General features: G+C 41.2%; 2 protein-coding genes across 4 annotated transcripts in view; both read left to right on the top strand.

The window, feature by feature from the left end:
- Positions 1 to 19,125, top strand: part of TMEM108 (transmembrane protein 108) — a 747,136-nt gene that overhangs the window by 116,591 nt on the left and 611,420 nt on the right. The window lies entirely within an intron of this gene.
- LOC112831728 (RNA-binding protein EWS) lies at positions 10,453 to 12,622 on the top strand. Its single transcript, XM_073899907.1, has one exon. The coding sequence runs from the start codon at positions 10,500 to 10,502 to the stop codon at positions 12,465 to 12,467; it is 1,968 nt and encodes a 655-aa protein (XP_073756008.1). The 5' UTR covers positions 10,453 to 10,499; the 3' UTR covers positions 12,468 to 12,622.

Below are 19,125 nucleotides of genomic sequence, written 5' to 3'. Positions count from 1 at the left end.
ACTTCCTACACATTGTCCCATTTAATCTTCACGATTAAAAGATCTTACACATAAGAAAACTGAGACCTTAAGTGGTCTACATTTACCTAGGTAAATGGTAGAGCAGGATTTGACCTGAGGGCTGCCTGACTCCATAGCCCATGCTCTTCAACCTTATACTCTCTGTGCTTCTCCGTGAGATCATCACCTGTGAGGTTCCCTTTATAAAGCTCTAAAATTCTTATTTGTTTGAAGCTTGTGTACTGCTCTAAGAAACATGCACTAATGGCATACTTCCCAGCTGAAATTTAAAAGAAGAGAGCAAAAAGAAGCATGACCCAGGAAGTGATTGTAATGGCAAACAAATCACAGAAGAATAATGGGAAAGCCTCCGTACAGAAGGCTTTTATTAATCCAGGGAAGTGGCAGTGATATTTCATCATGAAGCACAATCTAGCAAGAATGGGCCACCAGGCTGAATTATATTGGAATATCTTATCTTCATGTTGGGCACATAAACAAGGGTACATATTATAGGCATGATTATTTTTCTTTGGGTTGAGGCATGTTTATGCAGTAAATTTCTCTTTGGGTACAGTATCCCATTTAGGCTTCTCACAAAACCATGGTTTCCTAGTCCTAAATTCAACATGGCTGAAAAAGATGTTTCTTCACAGCTTCTATTGTGTCTACTTAATCCTAAATTATTAATAGTTTCAATTTATTCCCAAGAAGTTACTATTTTCTCTCTAATTATTCAAAGGGAAGATTTGAGTGAAAAACATGTTAGCATTTGTGTTTTTTCCCCTCATACCATACTGTTAAAAATAATGACAAAATGTGGTCCCTGGATCAGCAACATATACCACACCTGGGAAACTTGTTTGAAACACAAATTCTAGGGACTTACCCCAGACCATATGTGGTCTCCTAGAAGCTTTATACTTTCAACTTTTTGCATGTAGGTTTATAATTCATTGCATATTACATTTTTCCATATACTTATCTGGTTGTACAAGCATCATTTATTAAAAAGACTTTTGTCCAGAATCAACTGACTCTAAATGTGTGATCTATTTCTGGTCCCTCTAATCTGTTCCATTTATCTATTTATCCTTCACCAGTACCTCACTGTCTTGATTACTGTACCTTATTTATTTTTTTAAAGATTTTATTTATTTATTTGACAGAGAGAGAGAGAGAGTGAGTGAGTGCATAAGCAGGGGGAGCAGCAGGCAGAGGGAGAAGCAGACTCCCCACTGAGCAGGGAGCCTGATGTAGGACTCGATCCCAGGACCCTGGGATCATGACCTGAGCCTACAGCAGATGCTTAACCAAACTAGCCACCCAAGCGTCCGATTACTGTACCTTTATAATAAGTCTTGAAATCAGGTGAGGTAAGTCTCCAACATAGTTCTTTTTTTTTTTTTTTTTCATTTCCTTAAGTCATCTGCAATTTCTCTCAGCAATGCTTTGTAAGTTTTTGGTGCATAGGACTTGCATATCTTTTGTTAAATTTATTCCTAAGTATTTTATGTACATATATAAACCATCACTACCATCCATCCCCAAAAGTCTTTTCATCCTCCCAAACTGAGATTCTGTACCATTAAATACTAAGTCCCCTCTTGTTCCCCTCCCTCAGCCCCCAGCAACCACCATTCTACTTTCTGTCTCTATGAATGTGACTGCTCCAGGTGCCCCATGTAAGTGGAATCATACAGTGTCTGTCCTTCTGTGACTGGCTTATTTCACTTTGCAAAATGTCTTCAAGGTTCATCCACGTTGCAGCATGTGTCAGAATTTCTTTCCTTTTTAAAGGCTGAATAATATTCTATTATATGTATATGCCGTATTTTGTTTATTCACCCATCTATGGTTTCTTGGGTTGATTCTACTCTTTGGTTATTGTGAATAATGCTGCTATGAACACAAGTGTACAAATATCTGTTTGAATCCCTGCTCTCAATTCTTTTTAGTATATACCTAAAGTGGTATTTTTAAGACTGTTTTCCAAATGTTTATTGACAAAATAGAGTAATACATAAATATAACACTGTTCACTGTACTGGAATTAAAATTAAAATAAATTTAAAAATATAGAAATGCAGTTGATTTTTGTATTATTTATCTTGTATCCTGTGACTTTGTTACATTCAATTATTAGTTCTACTAGTTGTGTAATAGATCCTTTACATTTTAGGCATATAGCCTTGTTGACTGCAAATAAAGATAATTTTACTTCTTCCTTCCAAGCTTTATGCCTTTTACCTATCTTTTCTTGCTTTAATGCATGGTTAGGACTTTATGGACAATGTTTAGGAAAAGTAATGAGAGAAGATATCCTTGCCTTGCTCCCAATCTTAGGATGAAAGTGTTCAGTATTTCATCAGGGAAAACATTAGTTGCATGTGGTTTTTTGTTTTTGTTTTTGTTTTTTTTGGTGCCTTTTTATCAGGTAGAGGGAACTCCTTTCTATTCCTGCTTTGATGGGAGTTTTTTAAAAACAGCTTTTTGGAGGTATAGTCGATATACAAAAAACTGCATATGTTTAATGTACATGCATACCTTGTATTATTGCTTCATTGTGCTTCACAGATATTGCATTTTTTTTACAAATTGAAGGTTTGTGGTAACTGTGTATCAAGCAAGTCTATTGGTGCCATTTTTCCAACAGCATTTGCTCATTTTGTGTTTTTGTGTCCCATTTTGGTAATTTTCATAATATTTCAAACTTCTCCCTTATTATTATTACATTTATCTGGTGATCTGTGATCAGTGGTTACAAGTCACTGAAAGCTCAGATGATGGTTAGCGTATTTTTTAGCAATAAAGTATCCTTTAAGGTATATACATTGTTTTTTAGACATAATGTTCTTGCACACTGAATAGACTATAGTATAGTGTAAACATAACTTTTATATACACTGGGAAACCAAAAAATCCATTTGACTCACTTTACTGTGATATTGGCCTTATCGCAGTGGTTTGGAACTCAACCTGAAATATCTCCGAGGTGTACCCGTACACAATTTGATGAGTCTGAACATATGCATACACCTGTGAAACTACAGTCAGGTAATAAACATATCCATCATCTCCAAAAATTATCATACATGTACATTGAATTTTGCCAAAGGGCTTTTTTGTGTCTATTGAAAAAATCACCAGCAAAGGGCAGTGAGTTTTATGATTCAATTCCTGAGGTAGGGTGAAAGTTCCCACTGCTTTGTGCATTTGGCTGCCTGAGCAAAATTAAGATTTTATCAACTAACAAAGAAGAGAAAATGGTGGTTGTGATGGCAACCAACAATGATCATCATACATACACCCTTTAACTCAATTTTGGAATTTTGTGAAGCTTATATGGCAACTGAATTAATAACTTGCTACGTTTGACATCTTGTTGCACCTATCCCTCCTGCTCATGCAGTCAAACTTGTCTTTCTAAAATACAGATCTGACCATTTTACAACTTTGCTACACTCGCTACACTACAGAACAAATTCCATGGCATGGCATCCAATGCCTTTCTGGATTTGGGTCTGTGTTGTCTTTTTAGTAGTATCTTTCAGAGCACTTCTGTCTGCCTCATCACCCAGCATTTGCCCTTCCGCTGACATGCTGTGCATTCCTATGTGCATCATTGCTGGTAATGCCTTTGCCCTCCTTATGTACTCCCACAATCCACTCATCTTTCAAGACCCAGCTCAAATGCTGCCTCTTTCATGATGCCATCCACGGTATTTCCAGATGCTATTGATCTCTATTATTTCTTTGCCCTTATTGTACCTGTAATGCTCTCTTGTAGGATATTTAGTGGAAAATGTGTTTGGATTATATTTCCCTCAGCTGCGTAGCCCTACATTGCCTCATATAGGGATGGCAGATATTATAGAAGCCACAAGTCCCCATTTGTGAGCCCATGGAAGGTATTACTAAATAATTACAGCATGATTTTCCACCAAGCCTAAATGTACTTCAAGGCACCTCAGAACATTGTTAATTTATTAATTAATAACTGCTCCAGGCAGTTATTACCAGTTGATTAAATGAAATCTGCATTCCATCTCTAGCTAAATTTATGACCTTGTTCCTAACAAAAGCTTAATGCTTTGGTAGTTGAATTTCACTGCATAGACTCCAGGGGTGGCTTCCACCAAGGACTAAATTTATTTGGGAAAGTTAGAAAGCTAGAGGATTATAGCAGATTATAGTGCTATAGCATTATTGCATGTGGAGGAGCTGACCACATGGAATGAATCTGTTAGTAAGAGTGACAAGCTCTTGCTGAAGGGAGGCCAGGCTGTCAGACCAATTTTCTTTTCTTTTCTTTTCAAGAAACTCACCAGGAGACCTTGTTATTTTCTTGGTTCAGAATCCGAGAATCTGATAGGTCTGCATCAACTGTGTGTAAGGCCATACCCTGGGAATCTCAAGGGCCAAGGGGAGGAGTGAGGGCATTTCCAAATGCCACAATCCACTTCATTACTGTGGGGCAAACTTTCATCAGACATGGCCATAAGTTTCCCCCTGGGAATGGCAAGTGTCTGCAACAAATAGAACTCTTTAAACCATACAGACGTCAGTCTGACTAATGTTCAAAAGTCATTGTGGGAAATGACAAAGTCATTAGGGGTTTCCTTGAAGAGAAGGTCAGTTTTGACTATTTGTCAAGTTCTTGGAAACCATTCCAAGGCTATACTGACCAATACAATGGCCATTAGCCACATTTGGTTTATTTAATTTAATTAAATTTAAATAAAATTAAAACTTCAGTTCCTCAGTCACACTAGCCACATTTTAAGTGTTCAACTAGCCACATGTGGCTAGTGTCTACTATATCAGACAGAGCAGATATGGAACATTTCTGTCATTGCAGAAAGTTCTAGTGGACAGCACTAGTCTAAGACCTCCCGTAAAAAACTTGAACTCCTTTGCACTGTAGAGTTTCTACAGAAGTTTCGGCTTGCGTGGACCAATTATATTCTTTGGTATTTCTATTATGTATATCATGTAACTTATGTTTATTTGCCTAAATAAGTGCTTTTTTCTCTCCCAAGGCCTTTCTCTTTAATATTCCATTTGGGAAAAATATCAAGGAAGTATTTATTCCCCATAGTTAGAGGTCTGTGTGGTAAGCAAGATTCTATTATTTATCTTCCATTGTTTCTTTATGGTGGTTAATATCTTCCCTGATCCCTATGAGTTCCTGTTTGCAACCTTCTGCCTGTTAAGCCGGCTATGTCTTGCATGATCGTTTGAATTTAAATTACCTGCCATTTTGCCTTACTAAGGGAAATGTAGTGAATTTGGTCATTAAAGGAAGTACTATTGGGAAATAATGTGCTGTAAGGCTCCCATCTCCTCTGACATTTTTATTCTTGCCTCCTCTCCCACATTAAATAAAAGCTATTGTATATAGGGAAATGCATTAAAAACAGGCCACACAATACAATGTGGCTAAAGCTTTCACATTGGTTTTAAATGGGGTTCATTTGAAATGACTTTAATCTTGGTTGTGGTGGCTACTTGATATAGCGTTCATTCTTTGTTACAACTCAAAGCTATATGTTTACTTCATTTATGCCTATGAAGATAAGATTAAATGTTTTTAAAATTTTTAAGTAAGGTGAAATATAAACAGAAATAAAATGCACTGTGGCATAGGAGACAAAATCTAATCTTTATTTCTACTGTGGTTCCGCAGATTATCATCTTTACTTGTAATTTTCTACTGGGTCACCCCTTTGAATAAGGTCTGGATTGGTTACTTAGTATTCATATCTTCTCTTTATCCACATGATGCTGAGGCTAAAAACTTGGTATATATTTGGAAAAAATGAACCCAAACTTTCCTTTCTGGTTCCATTGTTGTCTCTACCACCCCTCTTCAGAGATCCCTGTAGAGGGATGGTTAATCACAGGGCTGGGTTTGAATCCCAGCTCCAGCCCTCCTGGCTATGTGGACCACAAAAGTTACTTAATATTGTGTACTTCATCTTCTTCATTCTGAAGATGAGTTTTATTTCCAAATCTACATCATTGGATTTTCCTGAGATTTAATAAAAGCCCTTAAAACAGCACCACTATTTTTTACTTGGGCTTCAAGTCTAAAGATCATTTTTCTGTGACTTTAAACTTTTAAAATTAAAATGTATTTACTATAGTCTGAATGATTATGTCCCCCCGCAAATTCATATGTTGAAATCCTAGTGCCCAGTGTAGTGGTGTTAGGAGGTGAGGCCTTTGGGAGATGATTAGGTCATGAAGGTTTTGCCCTCATGAATGAGATTAATGCCCCTATAAAAGAGACCCTAGAGAGAGCTCCCTTGTCTCTTCCACCACATGAGGACACACCCAGAAGTCAGCAGTCTGCATCCCACACAAATCCAACCATGCTGGCACACTGATTGCAGACTTCCAGGCTCCACAACTGTGAAAAATAAAGTTCTGTTGCTTATAAGCTACCCAATCTGTGGTGTGTTGCAGCCGACTAAGACAATAATTTAAGTACAGTGAAATGCACAGTTCTTAAATATACAGTTTGATGAGTTTTGATAAATGCATACACCTTGTAACCCACTATCAAGACATAAGAGATTTCTATCTCCCTATCTCTCTATTAAGTTCCCTTAGTGCTTTCCCAAGTAACCCCTGCTCCCCCCCAACACACACACACACACACACACACACACACACACACACACTCTCACACACCCACACACGGCAGTTACTATTTTGATTTTATTGCCAGAGCTAATTTTTGTCTATTCTAGAATTTCATTTGAATGGAACCATAGAGTATGTATTCTTTTGTATCAGGCTTTTCTCATTTTCCATATAATAAATTATATATCTGATATTTATCTCTAATGGTTTATTAGCATTATATTTTTATAATATTTAATTAATAATTGTGCATAAGGTAATAGATCACATTGGGAAAAATTGGAATTTCTTTAAAACTGAAATATAAAAAAATAAAAAATAAAACTGAAATATAAACAAAAAGTAAATGGCCTAAAATATAGCTTGTTACTCTGTTTCTTCTTCAGTAATATTTTTTGATATGCTCTTGTGTTTGTGTTTTTATGATGTCTTTAGTTTGCCTTAATTTATTTCTTATGCAATTTTTCTTAATATTTAATTCACATAAAATCTATTTATCAAGGTTTGCAACCATCACCATTATGTAAGTCCAGAATATTTTCATCACTCTGAATAGAAATCCCAGGGCACCTGGGTGGCTAAGTCGATTAAGGGTCCAACTCTTGATTTCAGCTCTGGTCATGATCTCAGGGTTGTGAGATGGAGCCCTGCATTGGGTTCCATGCTCAGCAGGGAGTCTGCTTAAGAGTCCCTCTCTCCCTCCCCCTCAGCACCCCTCCCCTCGTGTGAATTCTCTCTCTCTCTAAAATAAATAAATCTTTAAAAAAATTTCCTGCAGTAGTGGAACTTACATTCTAAACGGAGGAGATGGGCAATAAGTGAATGAACAAACATGTTTGTTTACTTGTTTAATGTTGGGGTAACGAGTTCTCTAAAGAAAAAGAGAAGAGGGAAGAGGAACCCGGAGTGCTGGGACAGGGGATTTGTTGTTCTAAACAGAGTGGGGAAGGAAGGCCTTGCTGGTAAGGTGAAGGAGGCAGGGAATGGGCCACACAGATATGTCATTGGGGGTGTTCCTGACAAAGGGAAGAGCAAGTCCACAAGCACTAAAGCAGGAGGGTGCTTGGCATTTCCTAGGAACAGCCGGGAAGTCAGTGGGGAGCAGAGTGAGCCAGGGGGAGGAGGGCAGGAGGGATAATGGGGCCAGTCATGACAGGACTTATTTGCCATTTGAAAAATTTTGGCTTTTACTGTGAGCGAAATGCACAGCCGTTAGAGGATTCTGGGCAGAGGAAGCACGTGATTTGTCTTATAGTCCTAAGGAATGTTGGTTTGCAAATTTCTCAGGAGCTTCCTGGATATAATCAGAACCCTACCCCCCCCCCCGCCATATACACAGAGGGCAGGGAGAGACCCAAGAAAGAGACAGGTCACTCCAGATTACCAGGCTTAATAAGCAAGGTCACTTACATACAGGGCAGCTGCAAGATGTCAGTAGATCTCACTAGATCTCTGTACCCACCTGCCACATCTTAAAAGTTCATATAAAGGCTTTAACTGGATTCGGTCACATATACCATCTAGATGGTCTCAGCACCATATCACTATCTCAAGGCTGTGTCCTTGGGACAGCTCCTGGCAGCAAAGAAGTTGAGTGGAATGCACACTCCAAGGACAGGGGAGAGGGTGAGGAGCCTTCAAATGCCAAGGTCCAACTCCTGGGTCAACTGGGATCACATCCGCTCCATGACCTCTTCCAACAAGGATTATTCTAGCTTCTGGCATGAGAAGACCTATAAGAAGACTATAGGAAGACAAGGATGGGAGCAGGGAGACCAGTTAGGAGGCTGTTACAAACAACCCAGATAAGAGATGATGTGGTGGTAGAGATTATGAGAAGTGGTTAGATTCTGGATATGATTTGGAGTTAGAGCCAATAGGATTTACTGGTGGGTGGGCTATGGTTTGTAACAGTGAAGTCAAGTGATGTCAGGGTTTTTGTTCTTAGCCAGTGGAAGAGAGAATTTCTATCACCTAGGATGGAGAAGGCAGGAAGGGGAACAGGTTTGAGAAGGAACATCAGGAATCTGTTTTTTGGAGGAGTAGAGTTTGAAATGCCTGTTAGCCATTAAGTAGAGATGGTATCAGATCTAGACCCAGATACGAGTTTAGAGTTTTAGGGACAAGGTCTGGTCTGACAGTACAAATTTGGAAGTTGTCAGAAAAGAGAAATTCAAAGCTAGATGAGTACATTGAGAAACAATATCCTATTTTGTTGAAATGTGGATAGGCAGAAATAATCCTTCCTCTACTTTAGATATTGCTATATAGTGTTTAGGTTGTTTGAAAAAGTCACTCTGAGTGTAAACTAAAGGTGAAATGAGAGATAAAATACCTGGAGAGATTTTGTCCCAGTTACTATGGCTGCATAATAAATTACCCTAAAACTTAGTGGAATAAAACCAATTTATTATACTTTTGAGTTCTGTGGGTAATGAATTTGGATGGAGTACAGCAGGGATTACCTGTCCTTTTCCATGATGTCTGGGGCATCAAATGGAATATGTGAAGATGGGAGCAGGGATCATCTGAAGACTTATGCAATCACCTAGCAGTTGCTAGTCGGTGCTTTTTGGGGTCACAGTTCCTTTTCACATGGGCTTCTCCAGGCTGTCTCTCTACAGGGGCTAGTTTGAGCTTATTTGCAACATGGTGGTTGGGTTCCCAGGGTGAGTATCCTGAAAGAGAGAGCCAGGGGGACACTGTCCCCTTTGTCTGACTTAACCTCAGAAGTCACACAGCATCACTTCTGCCACATTCTAATGGTAGAGGCAGTCTCAAGCTCACCCAGGTTCAGCAGAAGGGATATAGGTCCTGCCTCTCAGTGGGGGAGTGTCAATCACTTTGAAAGAGTAGTACACGGGATGAAATATAAATTGGTGCTCCCATCTTTGGGAAAAAACAATCTGCCAAAGATTTAGTGACTATTAGGAATATAAGCTATTAGATTCAAAGAGTTCTTGCCTTGAGAAGTAGAGAAGAGCTAAATACCTTTGAGAAGAGATAGGAGATTATGGTAAGAATTTTCACTGCTAATTTTAGAAATGTTTTCTTTCTTTTTTTTTTTTTTCCTTCCTTCCTTGTGGACCATGAAACTGTTGCTTTGGGAAAAGGCCCGCCTGTATCTGTATCTCAGGTTCACAGTCTTATTAGGACAGTATTTGTGCAGTTTTCTGGATGACAAGCTTCTCAGAAGGACACAGGGAAGTGACCTATGGTGGAGTTGTAAGCAATTACTGAAGGACCTCGGGAGTTTGCAGGCATCACCCACAGGAGATTAACAAGAAGCTTTTCCCCTCCCTGACAAGAGACCAGCGAATTCCATAACCCACCCTGTGCTTAACTTCTACCAACTTTTCTCCAGATGTGCAGAGAGAATCAGGGTAAATCATACCCTTTACCTCTGTAGATTTAGATCTAGGGGGAGAAAGCTCTTCTCTCCCCACATACAAAATCAGGACCATGGACTCATTTTTAGAAGACACTGGTGGCTAGGTCCAGGTAAGAAAATAGACTAAAAAGATTCACAACCTCTAGATAAAGACTGAGAGGGAAAGGACTGAAATCCTTGGTGTTATGAAAGCTCAGATAAAGTAAATGCAAATATGTGGACCAAATTTGGGGAGTTATTTAGGATGATTCCAAATTCCCAAGCAGTGCATATGCTCTAGGTGCCAACATCAGGGGATTATTTTCTGGCTTTGTTCAGTCAGAGGAAGTTCTAGGCTTCCTGTCAGCTCTCCTGAGCAAGGTGACACAAAGCAGAAAGATAGTTTTTTAAAAAAATAAAAACACGGGGAAAGCGAGAGAGAGACGGACGTTGAGAGAACGAGAAGGAAGGAGAGAAAATGGCGTCCACGGATTACAGTACCTACAGCCAAGCGGCAGCCCAGCAGGGCTACAGTGCATACACTGCCCAACCCACTCAAGGATATGCACAGACCACCCAGGCATATGGGCAGCAAAGTTATGGAACCTATGGACAGCCCACTGATGTCAGCTATACCCAGGCTCAGACCACTGCGACCTATGGGCAGACCGCCTATGCAACTTCTTATGGACAGCCTCCCGCTGGTTATACTACTCCAACTGCCCCCCAGGCATACAGTCAGCCTGTCCAGGGGTACGGCACTGGTGCTTACGATACCACCACTGCTACGGTCACTACCACCCAGGCCTCCTATGCAGCTCAGTCTGCTTATGGCACTCAGCCTGCTTACCCAGCCTATGGGCAGCAGCCGGCAGCCACCGCACCCGCAAGACCGCAGGATGGTAACAAACCCGCTGAGACTAGTCAACCTCAATCTAGCACAGGGGGTTACAACCAGCCCAGCCTAGGATATGGACAGAGTAACTACAGTTATCCCCAGGCACCTGGGAGCTACCCCATGCAGCCAGTCACAGCACCACCATCTTATCCTCCTACCAGCTACTCCTCTACACAGCCGACTAGTTATGATCAGAGCAGTTACTCTCAGCAGAACACCTATGGGCAGCCGAGCAGCTATGGACAGCAGAGTAGCTATGGTCAACAAAGCAGCTATGGGCAGCAGCCACCCACTAGTTATCCCCCCCAAACTGGATCCTACAGCCAGGCTCCAAGTCAATATAGCCAACAGAGCAGCAGCTACGGGCAGCAGAGTTCATTCCGACAGGACCACCCCAGTAGCATGGGTGTTTATGGGCAGGAGTCTGGAGGATTTTCCGGACCAGGAGAGAACCGGAGCATGAGTGGCCCTGATAACCGGGGCAGGGGAAGAGGGGGATTTGATCGTGGAGGCATGAGCAGAGGTGGGCGGGGAGGAGGACGCGGTGGAATGGGCGCTGGAGAGCGAGGTGGCTTCAATAAGCCTGGTGGACCCATGGACGAAGGACCAGATCTTGATCTAGGCCCACCTGTAGATCCAGATGAAGACTCTGACAACAGTGCAATTTATGTGCAAGGCTTAAATGACAATGTGACTCTAGATGATCTGGCAGACTTCTTTAAGCAGTGTGGAGTTGTTAAGATGAACAAGAGAACAGGACAACCCATGATCCATATCTACTTGGACAAGGAAACAGGAAAGCCCAAAGGTGATGCTACAGTGTCCTATGAAGACCCACCAACTGCCAAGGCTGCCGTGGAGTGGTTTGATGGGAAAGATTTTCAAGGGAGCAAACTTAAGGTTTCTCTTGCTCGGAAGAAGCCTCCAATGAACAGCATGCGGGGTGGTATGCCTCCCCGTGAGGGCAGAGGGATGCCGCCGCCACTTCGTGGAGGTCCAGGCGGCCCAGGAGGTCCTGGGGGCCCCATGGGTCGCATGGGAGGCCGTGGAGGAGACAGAGGTGGCTTTCCCCCAAGAGGGCCCCGGGGTTCCCGAGGGAACCCATCCGGAGGAGGAAATGTCCAGCACCGAGCTGGAGACTGGCAGTGCCCCAATCCGGGGTGTGGAAACCAGAACTTCGCCTGGAGAACAGAATGCAACCAGTGTAAGGCCCCGAAGCCTGAAGGCTTCCTTCCACCACCCTTTCCACCCCCGGGTGGTGACCGTGGCAGAGGCGGCCCTGGTGGCATGCGCGGCAGAAGAGGCGGCCTCATGGACCGCGGTGGTCCCGGTGGGATGTTCAGAGGTGGCCGTGGTGGAGACAGAGGGGGCTTCCGTGGTGGCCGCGGCATGGACCGAGGTGGCTTTGGTGGAGGAAGACGGGGCGGCCCTGGTGGGCCCCCTGGACCTTTGATGGAACAGATGGGAGGAAGAAGAGGCGGGCGCGGAGGACCTGGAAAAATGGATAAAGGCGAGCACCGTCAGGAACGCAGAGACCGGCCCTACTAGACGCAGAGACCCCGCAGAGCTGCTTTGACTACCAGATATATTTTTTAAACCAGAAAATGTTTTAAATTTATAATTCCATATTTATAATGTTGGCCACAACATTATGATTATTCCTTGTCTGTACTTTAGTATTTTTCACCATTTGTGAAGAAACATTAAAACAAGTTAAATGGTAAAAAAAAATAAATAAATAAAAAATAAAAATAAAAAAAAAATAAAAACACTTAGGTCACAAAATTTTAGAATTGATCTCAAATCGGGCGCCTGGGTGGCTCAGTTGGTTAAGCGACTGCCTTCGGCTCAGGTCATGATCCCGGAGTCCCGGGATCGAGTCCCACATCGGGCTCCCGGCTCAGCGGGGAGCCTGCTTCTCCCTCTGACATTCTCCCCTCTCATGCTGTTTCTCTCTCTCTCTCTCTCAAATAAATAAATAAAATCTTTAAAAAAAATAGAATTGATCTCAAATCTTAATGCAATTTAAATGGACCAGCGTTTTGCAATTTTCAAAGTATCTACAGCCAAGGTTGAACTTTATCGATTGGTTCTATTTTAATTGGCCTTTGACTGTTGGAATATTAGAAAGTTGGACCATCAAGTTCCTACAGATGTGGTTAGGTTCCCTGGCTTCTGCAGAAGCATAGGTGTCCAAGGGAATGGTGGGTGCTGTGAGAGCACTGGGGGTCCAAGTTGGCTTGGTGAAAGCTGGGAAATGTTTGGCAGTCAAGGGAAAGTGAGGGAACCAAGAATAGAGAAGGTAGTTCCCCTAGAAATGGGTAATTTCATGGAAGTACCATGGAAAGGATTTGGAAGGAAGGTAGTAGTGGGAGGTTGGGTTAGGGATGAGGAAGCCCAGACCAGTTCTGAGATAAGTTTGGGAAAGAAAAGAATGACCTGGGTGGATGAGGAGTTTACATTTTGTGTTCTGGGAGATAATACAGAATTTGAGTAATTCAGACTTTCAAGAAGAAGAGTAATACTTTGTGTAGTAGAGTAAGTCTCTGCCATGTGTGGTAGATACTTCTAATGCTCAACCATCCTGTCTGCCTCTCTTCCTGGTCCATGGGAGGCTACTCTTGTCTATCCATCTTCTGTTTGGATAGGGCCATGTAACTAGCCTGGCCCCTGGGCTGTGTGCAGAAGTGACACGTGAACCAAAATATTTACTTGCTACTCTAAAACCCTCCATTCTGTCTTTCCTCTGCCTTCAGAACCTGAAATGTTCCTGATAATGGGGCCTTCATTAATCTGGGTCCTGGAGTAAGGGCAACATGGACAAGAGACTAGTAGCCACCCATCGCCCCACTATTGCAAAATGGGTCATGAGATTAAGCCCTGCATGGCTGCTTGGGATTCTCTCTCTCCCTCTGCCCCTCCCCCCAGGCTCACACTCTCTCTTTCTAAAAAAAAAAAAAGAAAAAGAAAAAAATCATAAGGAAGAGAAAATACATTTATAGCGCTATACTATATTTATAGAAAAAAATCCACATTTAAGTGCAGTTCAAACCCTTGTTATATATATATATATATATATTATATATATATATATACACACACCTAGATATACCTCTATACCTAGATACCATGTTGGCTGGAAAAAATCCTGAGGACTCAAGTTCAGGGAAAATAATATATTTTTATATATATTATTTATTTTATATATTTTTATTTAATTATATGTATTTATATACTTATATATATATTATATTTTAATGTAACATATATAAGTATATAACATAAATAAGTGTGTATACTCACACACACACATATATATTTCTCCCCCTCCCAAGCTCGAGCTCTCAGGATTTTTTTCAGCTAACATAGTGTCTAGGTATAGAGGGCAGCTTATATATCCTTCTGGCAGAAGGGAGGAGAGGGGTTTATGTTCTTCCTGGTCCCTGAAAACCCTGCTGACTTTGACTGTAGAAGTTTATGGCTAGGACTTCTGCTGAACCAGGTCTATCCAGGTTTTCTAGGTCCTGAACATTCTTGGATCTCAGGTCTTGGCTAAGTCCCATCCAGTAGCCTTGTGTAGGATGTCTGCCCCCAGCCCAGCCTCTACCATATAGTTACCTTTCCATGGCAGCACCATGCAGAATTGATAGTCTTCATCCTTGGCTACTTTTTTCTTGTCTCCCTATTGGCTTGTAGACATGTCTGAATCCCTTTCTTCTTGCCTTCTGTCTTAGATTTCTGTCCTTTCACTGTCCACTCCCACTGCCTGAACTAAGCATCAGAGAGATAGGAGGGCTGGGCCCCTCTGGGACCAAACAAATTCTTCCTCCTACACTCTCCCTCCGTCCTAGTTTTTCTTTCCCTTTCACATAGGGTATGACCTGCCCTTTCCGTCTGGTGGGAACTTCCTCTAAATCACTTCCTCTCTTGATCATCTGTAGACATCTTTGTTCTAAGTGGCTGTGCCTCCTTCCCCAAGGCATTAAGCTTGGCCTTAATGGTGAACATGATTTATGGGAGAATAAAACAGAGGCTCAGGTTCACATTTTCAAGATAATTACATTAGCATTTATAAAGTACTTTCTCCCTGGAAATTCTGCCTACTTGCCTAATATTATTGGCATTTGTTGACTCAATGGTGGCAAGTCTAGCAGCCTCCAGTGGCAGTGCGTGGTAAGCACTTTGAGGGATGTGGATGGCCCTGGTGTCAACCCTGTGGTTCAGATTGATGGATTGACCCAGGAAGCCTCCTTCCACACTATGGAACAGTGTATATAAAATATTTGCCTGCAATGAAATAAACTCAGAGTTTAACTTCCAGTTCCCATGGAAAACCAATGGGAAATATGATCCTTTCTTTTAGGTCTGCCAGCTGCCTTATTATCCTAAACCCCATGGCCTAATTTCCTTTAAGCTCTTATTAATAGAGTCATGGCTTATTTCAAGACTGTCAAGGATCAAATGAATAAATGCGAAGACTTTAATTTTTTTTTAACATTTTTTTGGTCACAAGGTTGGTCTTGAGGCCTTGGGTAAATTTTGTCTTAGGAGAGATTCTCATTTTTATACAGAGTATCTGGTTTAATTTTGTACCTCTTTTATGGGATGGTCACATAAATATGATGTCCATGGATCATTTTAAGCCGAACCCCAGGGAGGCTTGATGCTTTTAAGCCTTGAGAATTGTTTGACCTGGAGACTCTTAGTTGTTCTTTATGAAAAATAATGATTACTCAAGAGCTTTTAATTCTTTTTTTAGTTTGCTGCTGAATATTTTTAGCTATGCATGATCTTACATTTGTTGAGCTCATGCTACTCTGTCTTTCATCTCTCCACCAGTCAGATCATACTTCAGGAATATGTTGTGTGTCTTTCTTACTCTCAGCTACTGAAAGTCTGTACTATGTAGAGCTGCTATATTTCTCTCTGGTGGTAGAGACATTACAGAGGACTCTCCTCTCCTTAACACAGTGATGATGGGGACTTGTTCATAAGCAGATGTGTGGCATTTTTTTTCTTTTTTTAAATTTTAAAAATTTTATTATGTTATGTTAGTCACTGTATAATACATCATTAGTATTTGATGTGGTGATCCACGATCCATTGTTTTCATATAACACCCAGTGCTCCATGCAGTATGTGCCCTCCTTAATACCCATCACTGGGCTAACCCATCCCCCCACACCCCTCCCCTCTAAAACCCTGTTTGTCTCTCAGAGTCCATAGTCTCTCATGGTTCATCTCTCCCTCCAATTCCCACCCCCTTCATTTTTCCCTTCCTTCTCCTAATGTCCTCCATGCTCTTCTTTATGTTCTACAAATAAGTGAAACCATATGATAATTGACTTTCCCTGCTTGACTTATTTCACTTAGCATAATCTCCTCCAGGCCCATCCATGTTGATGCAAAAGTTGGGTATTCTTCCTTTCTGATGGCTGAGTAATATTCCATTGTATATATGGACCACATCTTCTTTATCCATTCATCTGTTGAAGGGCATCTCGGCTCTTTCTACAGTTTGGCTATTGTGGACATTGCTGCTATGAACATTGGGGTGCATATGGCCCTTCTCTTCACTACATCTGTATTATTTCTTCTTTGAATGTTTGGTAGAATTCCCCCGGGAATCTGTCAGGCCCTGGACTCTTGTTTTTTGGGAGGCTTTTGATCACTGCTTCAATCTCATTACTGGTTATTGGCCTATTCAGGTTGTCAATTTCTTCCTGTTTCAGTCTTGGCAGCTTATAGGTTTCCAGGAAGGCCTCCATTTCACCCAGATTGCTCAGTTTATTGGCATATAGTTGTTGATAATAATTTCTAATAATTGTTTCTATTTCCTTGGTGTTAGTCATGATCTCTCCCTTTCATTCATAATTTTATTAATTTGGGTCATTTCTCTCTTCTTTTGGATAAGTCTGGCCAGTGGTTTATTGATCTTATTAATTCTTTCAAAGAACCAACTTCTAGTTTCATTGATCTGATCTACTGTGTTTCTGGTTTCTAATTCATTGATCTCTGCTCTAATTTTAATTATTTCTCTTGTAATGCATGTCTTAGGCATCGTCTGTTGCTTTTTCTCTAGTTCTTTAAGGTGTAGAGTTAGTTGGTGAATTCGGGATTTTTCTATTTTTTTGAGTGAGGCTTGGATGGCTATGTATTTTCCCCTTAGGACCGCCTTTGCAGTATCCCATAGGTTTTGGAACAATGTGTTTTCGTTCTCATTGATGTCCATGAATTATTTAAGTTCTTTGATTTCCTGGTTGACCCAAACATTCTTGAGCAGAGTGGTCTTTAGCTTCCAAGTGTTTGAATTTCTGCCAAATTTTTTCTTGTGATTGAGTTCCAGTTTTAAAGCATTGTGCTCTGAGATTATGCAGGGAATAATCTCAATCTTTTGGTATCGGTTGAGACCTTATTTGTGACCCAGTATGTGGTCTATTCTGGAGAAAGTTCCATATGCGCTCGAGAAGAATGAGTATTCTCTTGTTTTAGCGTGGAATATTCTGTATATATCTATGGGAGCCATCTGGTCCAGTGTGTCATTCAAAGCTCTTGTTTCCGTGTTGATTTTCTGCTTAGATGATCTGTCCATTGCTGAGAGTGCAGTATTGAGGTCTCCTACAATTCACGTATTGTTATCAATATGACTCTTTATTTTGGTTAACAGTTGGCTTATGTAGATGGCTGCTCCCATGTTGTGGGTATAGATATTTACAATTATTAGATCTTCTTGTTGGATAGACCCTTTAAGAATGATATAGTGTCCTTCTGTGTCTCTAACTACAGACTTTAGTTAAAATCTAATTTGTCTGATATAAGAATTGCTACCCCAGCTTTATTTTGAGGTCCGCTGGCAAGAAAGATGACTCTCCATCCCTTCACTTTCACTCTGGATGTATCTTTAGGTTCAAAATGAGTCTCTTGTAGACAGCATATGGATGGGTCCTGTCTTTTTATCCAATCTGCAACCCTGTGCTGTTTTATGGGAGCATTTAGGCCATTCACGTTGACAGTGATTATTGAAAGATATGAATTGTCGGGCGCCTGAGTGGCTCAGTTGGTTAAGCAACTGCCTTCGGCTCAGGTCATGATCCTGGAGTCCTAGGATCAAGACCCACATTGGACTCCCTGCTCAGCAGGGAGTCTGCTTCTCCCTCGGACCCTCCCCCCTCTCATGCTCTCTCTCTATCTCATTCCCTCTCTCAAATAAATAAATAAAATCTTTAAAAAAATTTAAAAAAAGAAAGATATGAATTGTCATCATGTTGCCTGTGAAGACGTTGTTTTCATAGATTGTCCCTTTTAATTTCTTTTTTTTGTCCCTGTAAATTTCTGTTTAATATCACTCTTGGGGTCTTTCTCCTTTTATAGAACCCCCCTTAATATTTCTTGCAGGGCTGGCTTAGTGGTCACATATTCTTTCAGTTTCTGCCAGTCGTGGAAGCTCTGCATCTCTCCATCCATTCTAATGACAGCCTTGCCGGATAAAGTATTCTTGGCTGCATGTTCTTCTCATTTAGTACCCTGAATATGTCTTGCCAGGCCTTTCTGGTTTGCCAGGTCTCTGCGGATAGGTCTGACGTTATTCTGATGTTCCTCCCTCTGTACGTAAGGAATCTCTTCCCCCTAACTGCCCTTAAGATGGTTTCCTTGGTTCTAAGATTTGTGAGTTTTACTATTACATGCCGGGGTGTTGGGCTGTTTTCCTTGATCTTGGGAGGAGTCCTCTCTGCCTCTAGGACACGAATGTTTGTTTCATTCCCCAGATCAGGGAAGTTCTCCCCTACAATTTGCTCAAATACATCTTCTAGTCCTCTCTCTCTCTCTCCAATCCCTCCGGATTCCAATTATTCTGACATTGGAATGCTTCATGGTGTCACTTATTTCTCTGATTCTATTTTCATGGATTCTGAGTTGTTTTTCCCTGGCCTCCTCTTTTCCCTTTTTATCTATTAAATTGTCTTCCAGATCGCTTATTTGTTCTTCTGCCTCACTTACCTTAGCTGTTAGATTATCTAGATTGGATTGGATCTCATTGATAGCATTTTTTTAAATTTTTTTATTGTTATGTTAATCACCATATATTACATCATTAGTTTTTGGTGCAGTGTTCCATGATTCATTGTTTGTTCATAACACCCAGTGCTCCATGCAGAACGTGCCCTCCTCAATACCCATCACCAGGATAACCCATCCCCCTCCCCCC

This window comes from Callorhinus ursinus, unplaced genomic scaffold, assembly GCF_003265705.2.
Source record: "Callorhinus ursinus isolate GAN/ISIS: 27379988/994484 unplaced genomic scaffold, GSC_fseal_2.0 scaffold1, whole genome shotgun sequence".
In the NCBI taxonomy this organism is placed as follows: domain Eukaryota; kingdom Metazoa; phylum Chordata; class Mammalia; order Carnivora; family Otariidae; genus Callorhinus; species Callorhinus ursinus.
The sequence above is the reverse complement of the archived record's forward strand: the minus strand, read 5'-3'. Positions and strand labels throughout refer to the sequence as shown.